Below are 6812 nucleotides of genomic sequence, written 5' to 3'. Positions count from 1 at the left end.
GTAGCTGATACATTTTTGAAAGCTCATGAACACATATCAATATTTAAAATAATTAAAATATTTTATGAATTCTAAATAACTTTATGCCTTTGATTTTTTGAATGGAAACTAAAATTTATTTTAAATAATCTTAAAAATGAGAATTCAGATTTGCTTTGGTATTTTGATTATGGTTTTATTAAGTTCCACAAAAATAAAAACATAAAATTTAAAAGAAAATTTAATATTAAGAAAAAAATAACTTTTATAATGATAAAATATAATATATTTACCTCATTAAACTATTTTGTAACTATTTGATCAAACGATGTTTATTTTGAAAATTTATTTTTAGTTTTTTTAATATCTCTTAAAAATAAACAGTAAAAAATTGTGATTGTATTTAAAAATAATATTATATAAGTATAATGTATTTTATCGATATTTTTTTCTGTAATTGAAAGATATTATAGTCAAGTAAATATATGAAAAATAAATAAAACATTTAAATATTACTAATTATAAACTATTTCTAGACAATTAAACATATATCAGTTTATGTTACTTAATTATTTATTGTAATAATCTAAGAAAATCTATAGATATATAAAAATATTTTTATTACTTTGAATTTTTCTGTATTGTTTAAAATTATGTTTTAAAAGAAATAATATTTCTTTTTCTAATACCAAGATTATCGGTGTAAATTGTTTTTAATGAAATCACATTATATAGAAATTTATAATTTTTCATCTAAGAAAATATTTATAAATAAAGTATTTTATTACTTCAAAATTATATTTTATGTTAGTTAAAAATATTTTTTAAATGTAATATTACTATTTTGTGAACTTTCTCATTTTTTATGAAATCATATTTTATATACATATATTTTCGTTTTTCAATTCTTTTTATAAATTTATTAAAAAATTCCTTTTTCATTATATGTGTAAATTTTTCGGAAATTTTTTAAAAGGAAACTAAATAAAAAAAACATATAATAGTATTTTAAATGTAAATTAATTCATTAAGGGTATCAATGTAATCAACCATCGTGAGAGTTAACGTGAGAGCGACACATAGGAAACTGACTTCTCAAATAATATTATAGAGATAGGGTCAAAAACCCAAACGTATCTCATTTGCTTTGAAAAACTTGTAAAATATTGAATCTTTGGTTAAGTGTTTTTCTTACTTTCTAACCATGATTAGTCTTAAATCTTATATGGATTTAAGGTTGATTATGGAGATTAGTGAGTAAACACTTATTAGATTCATTGATTATGTAGATTAAGCTGATTGATGGATAATTAATGATGCTTTGTATTAGATTAATGTTGTTTCTTACATATGAGATGTGTTTATTGTTAGATTAGGTTGGAAAATTATAATCTAGATCATAAATAATTTTATGTCCGGAATTTGTTTGATGTAAAAATTGAATCTTTGGATCATTTTAAGGAAATACTTCATTTGGTTTAGTGTTTTTCTTACTTTCTAACCATGATTAGTCTTAAATCTTATATGGATTCAAGGTTGATTATGGAGATTAGTGAATATACATTTTTTAGATTCATGGGTTAGGTAGATTATAATGATTGAGGGATAATTAATGATGCTTTGTGTTAGATTAACGTTGTTTCTTACATATGAGATGTGTTTATTGCTAGATTATGTTGGAAAATCATAATCTAGATCATAAGTAATTTTAAGTCCGGAAGGTTTTTTTGATGAAATGCTTGAATGAATCTCATGATGTGTTTTACTTGTTTGGCCAATGGAAATTGATGTTAAGGAAGTATTATGACTATTAAGACATGTTTTCAATGCTTGCTTTTAACCAATAGAAATTGATGTTAAGAACATGATAACTTAGGAGTTATTGTCATGGAAGTGAATTAACTTATCTTTGTGATCTTAGGGTTGAAGAAACATGCTAGTTGTTTGTATTTAGCATCATTAGTTAGAAGTCTATCATCATTAATCAATTGCCTAATCCCATGAATTTTGTCTTTAAACCTTGATTGAATCTTTTTTTTAATTAAGTTGTTGATTGAATTTGAGATCATTTTATTTAATTTTGTTAAAATTATTTCTTAGTTACGTATAAAACTTTTGATTGCATTTAGATTAATCAATGAACTTGCATTATCTTTGGTTAAGATCTTTCTAGATTGGATTGACACCTCAATTATTACTTTGACATTGAGGATTTAACTTATCCATATCACTTACTCGAGCGGAAAATCTATAAGTCAGACTCAAACATGTGAACATGTGTGAATTTTGTACAAGCATTTGGAGAGATTACTATAACCCTCATGGAAAGACATTTTGGTGACAAACAATGTGTGAATAATTTCTTATGTTTCTAACATCATGTTCTGCTTTTGTTTCCCTCAAGTCATTGACTATGCACTTCAGCTTTATCTGTTAGAATACAATAACAGTAAAATCATCAACTAGTTTGAATAAATGTGACGAGAACTAAATTAAATACATATATTTTCAGCAAATCTTATCAATGAAAGCTTCCATGTAGGTTTTAAATTTGGTTCTTAACAAGACAGTAAACCGGTACTGTATTCTCGGTAAAATGCCAAGGAGTCTTTTCATTTAGTTGAGAAGAAATCCAAGCTGAAATTTTATCAAAATCGCGTTATTGTCTTCTTCTCTTACACATCCAAATAAAAACGATTTCAAACCACTTTTTTATCAACAACAAAAACACAAGGAAACAATGCATTTCAAAAAAAAATCTCTCAAACAAAGTATTTATTCCCTCTTGATTCACCTGATGTATCCAAAGTAAAGCCAACAAAATACACTTGAAAATCGTTAACTCTCTACCAGAGTCTCTATGTAACACAATCTAATCAGAATAAAGCCACAAACTTCCATTTTCAGATCAATTTAAGGAAAATGATGATTCCACTATTTAAAGCTCAAATTGGTTGGTATCTAACAAAGATCGATTGCAAGGATCTCCTGAGATATCGAATCAAGGGTTTGATCGATGAAGATGTGAAATCATATCGCGAACGAGAGAGAAAATATAGAATCTTCAGGGAATCTTTGTTGAGTTGGTGTTATGCGAGAGACGTCGTCGAGTTGTGTTAAGTGAGGCACATCGCGGTTTTGATGTCACTTGCTTGTATTTAAAAAAAAATTAGAAGATTTCAAAAACAAAGAAAGTCAAAAGGGTATTGTTCACAAAAAGTGAGTAGTCCATGCGTTTTCGGTGAGAATGGTTCTTCTTAAAATGTAGTTTTTGATTAGTAATATTAGTTTTTTTCAATTTTGTATAGATATGATTATATAATCACATTCTAATAATTAAAAACTTTATTTATCAATTTTGAAGACTTTGAAATTTCTAAATTTGTTGATCTAAGAGGAATCATACTATTTTATTTCATTTTGACATCTTGCTGTTTTATACATTTTGATGGGAACTGCGTGCCGTTTAATACTATTTTTAAGATCATGGTGTGTTATTCACTTTAATGAAACTGCATGTAGTTTGTCATCAAATTTCATAATGGATTCAATTCTTCATTTGGCCCATTACCACTATATCCGAAGCCCATATTAGTAGAAATATCTTTTATATAAAGTTAAAATAGTTTCTTGTTATATGTAGGCTTGAGATTTTTATCCGAAATCCAGATTCGATCCGAGATTCGATCCGGATCCGATCCGAAAAATCCGGATATCCGGAGGGGTCGAATCCGGATCCGGATAGTAAAATGTTAGATCCGTCAAAGCCGGATCCGGATCCGGATATCTTAATTTTTAAGTCCAGATATCCGGATCCGTAAGTTTTATTAATAAATATTTCAAAAATAGTAATATCTATATATATAAATTAATTTTATTTAATATATTTTTATTTTTATAATAGTATATATAAATTTTATGTAAATTTTGTAATATTATACATAGAAATAACTAAAGACATTATATATATTTTTATTTTTAAATTATTGTTAATATTTTATATATATTAATATTATTTTTTATTTATTTAAGGATCCAAATCTGGATCCGGATATCCGCCGGATATTACAATTTTTAGAAGGATATCCGACACCCGGTTATCCGAGAACCCCGGATCCGGATAAGGATAATAAAATTATGGATCCGCCGGATAAGGATCCGAATCCGGGTACCTTAAAATTGCCCGGATACCCGATCCGTCCCATGCCTAGTTATATGTACACTAAAATTAATTATTTATTTGAACCAATGATTAATTGCATTAATAATAACATGGCTTGTTATTCAAAAAAAAAAAAAAACATGGCTGTCCTCTTCACTAAGATTTATTACTCGTTACTTATGAGTACAAAACTGCAAGAAAGAAAACCGTTGAGACTACAAAAACCATTTAATTCATTACTTATGAGACCTAAACTTTGGATTGGATTACTCAATATAAAGAATCACCAACTCTTATTTCTTGTAGTGGAAGTTATCATTAGACAACGGCCTAAAATAATATCTTGTAATGAAACTTCAAAGCAATTTCAATTTATTCAATCCAACATGTAAACAAAAGCTGTTTTATCTTCTCATTTGTCGAATCTTTTGAATATCTTCGAATTAGAAAAACAACCCCAAAAGAATGTGTGGTTGATGAATTGGGGTTTTCTTGTTTGTTTTCTTCTTGAAGATTTCAAGAAGAAGGAGCTAGTGAGTGTGAAACTCAACTTCACTGCTTCAAAAGACCTCTTTCTTTAAAGAGATCATACATTGCCGCTCCTATCTTAGCCGGTGATTCAACAACCTTCACTCCTGCATCATTTAGACTCTTAATCTTGTCCTGAGCTGTCCCTTTCCCACCGGAAACAATAGCTGCAACAAACAAAAAACCAGAGAAGCAAATGAGAGCAAAGAACCAAAAGTAGTAAATCCGGTTTAGGCATTAGATGGTTTGCTTATGGAAAATACCTCCTGCATGACCCATTCGACGACCAGGTGGTGCAGTGAGCCCAGCAATGAAAGCAACAACAGGCTTCTCAGTACCACTTGCCTGTTTATAATCATCAAACAACCAAAGTTGAGTTGCAAATAGATAGACCCCGACCAAAGTGAAAGTGAAAGAGATTCAAAGTTGGTTATATTACCTTTATCAAAGCTGCAGCATCTTCTTCTGCAGTGCCTCCGATTTCTCCAATGAGAACGATACCTGAAACAGCCATCTGTGTCTACTTAGTTTCCATCTTTCATGAACAATAGGGAATATCTTTCACTTGAGCTACTAACTAATTTTTTTTTTAAAAGAGAGAGGAACTAAAGGAATCAAAAGCCTTCTAAGACAAGAATCTTGCAGTCTCAAGTGATCAGCTACTAATAGATCTTTAAGGTTAATCTATTAAGAGTTCAGAAACATTACCTTCTGTCTGAGGATCAAGAAAAAACTTCTCCAAGCAGTCAACAAAGTTTGTTCCGTTAAAAGGATCACCACCAATTCCTACACAAGTAGATTGGCCTAGACCAACGGCAGTTGTTTGGAAAACCTGCATGGAAGTAAGAAACGAAAGCAACAAACCCATTAAAGATTGAGAGAGAGAAAATAATAAACCAAACGCAATACAAGTAAAAAAGAAAAGAGCTTACAGCTTCATATGTCAAGGTTCCAGAACGAGAGACAATCCCAATCTTGCCAGGCTTGTGGATGTATCCAGGCATAATCCCAATCTTGCACTCACCAGGCTTGATAATCCCAGGGCAGTTTGGACCAATCAGCCTAGTTTTCGACTGGCTGTTAAGAGCATGCTTTACACGTACCTTAAATAAGAAAACACCACAAAGATCCCAAGTCAGATTAGTCTGAAAGAGCCAAACCACATGAGTATCCTGTATCCAAGCCTATGTAACTTATGATGATGGCAATTTACCATGTCATGTTGAGGGATTCCTTCGGTGATGCAGACAACAAGATCCAACTCAGCTTGTATACCTTCCATAATAGCAGCAGCAGCGAAAGGCGCAGGAACGTAAATCACAGAAGCGTTGGCTTTGGTCTCAGCCTTGGCTTCAGCAACAGAGTTGAAAACAGGGAGACCTAAGTGTTCTGTTCCCCCCTTCTTTGGTGTCACTCCTGCCACCTATATTACATAACAAACACACAACACACAAACAAAATTAGCATAAAGTCGCAACCTTTAAATCAAATTGTCAACAATGTCATCTCCAGGATCAATAAGAGTTCTTCTCAATTCGAATTTTAAAGAAGAAAACTTTAAAAGGTGAAGACTTTTTACCATGTTGGTGCCGTACTCAATGGCTTGTTCAGTGTGGAAAGTCCCGTTCTTTCCGGTGATGCCTTGACACATCACTCTGGTGTTTTTGTCTACGAAGACAGCCGCGGGAGGATCCGACGCGAAGGAGCGAGATTGAGTCAGCGAACTGAGACTCTGGCGTGACGGAAAAGCTTCAGAGCCGCCGCCGTTTGAGCAGCGGCGAGCTTTTGACGACAGAGATCCGATGAGCCTTGCGACTTGCCTGGACATGATTGTCTAGTTCTTCTTCCACTTCTTGATTCTCTCCGATCTGAATTTAACGTGTGGAAACCTAAGCTGTGTGAAAGGCGAAATCGGAAATGAATAGCAAAAGAAATGTCAGCCGACAAAACAGGCTTCTTCTGTTTAAGGCTACACTTGTCTGAAATTTTAGCCCATACCCAAATTTTCTAGATTATGGACTTTGTTTTTGATAATATATTAATTTCATTAATCCTCTACTTAAAACTTCATTATAATAATTACCTTAGTTTCGAAAACATCCATATTTAAAAATAAAAAAAAATATTTCCAAAAGATACATTT

The 6812-nt window shown here is 31.1% G+C and overlaps 1 protein-coding gene across 1 annotated transcript; it reads right to left on the bottom strand.

Moving 5' to 3' along the window:
* Positions 1 to 4490: 4490 nt before the first annotated feature.
* LOC111204255 (succinate--CoA ligase [ADP-forming] subunit alpha-1, mitochondrial-like) lies at positions 4491 to 6621 on the bottom strand. The gene is made up of 7 exons (XM_022698557.2): positions 6249 to 6621; positions 5883 to 6092; positions 5602 to 5772; positions 5378 to 5501; positions 5109 to 5170; positions 4933 to 5014; positions 4491 to 4836 (listed from the first exon to the last, which is right to left on the bottom strand). Exons 1-7 carry the CDS (start codon positions 6495 to 6497, stop codon positions 4694 to 4696), a joined length of 1041 nt encoding a protein of 346 aa, XP_022554278.1. The 5' UTR covers positions 6498 to 6621; the 3' UTR covers positions 4491 to 4693.
* Positions 6622 to 6812: the final 191 nt, after the last annotated feature.

The sequence above is a fragment of the Brassica napus genome, chromosome C3, assembly GCF_020379485.1.
Source record: "Brassica napus cultivar Da-Ae chromosome C3, Da-Ae, whole genome shotgun sequence".
Classification (NCBI taxonomy): Eukaryota; Viridiplantae; Streptophyta; class Magnoliopsida; order Brassicales; family Brassicaceae; genus Brassica; species Brassica napus.
Note: the sequence above shows the minus strand (reverse complement) of the source record. Positions and strands in the feature narration are given on the sequence as shown.

Excerpts from the sequence above, each read along its gene's own strand:
- LOC111204255 (XM_022698557.2), bottom strand. The coding sequence starts at position 6,497 with ATGTCCAGGCAAGTCGCAAGGCTCATCGGATCTCTGTCGTCAAAAGCT. Across the intron at positions 5,773-5,882 it reads GAATCCCTCAACATGACATG|GTACGTGTAAAGCATGCTCT; the intron begins GTAAATTGCCAT and ends TTCTTATTTAAG. Across the intron at positions 5,015-5,108 it reads ATGCTGCAGCTTTGATAAAG|GCAAGTGGTACTGAGAAGCC; the intron begins GTAATATAACCA and ends GATTATAAACAG.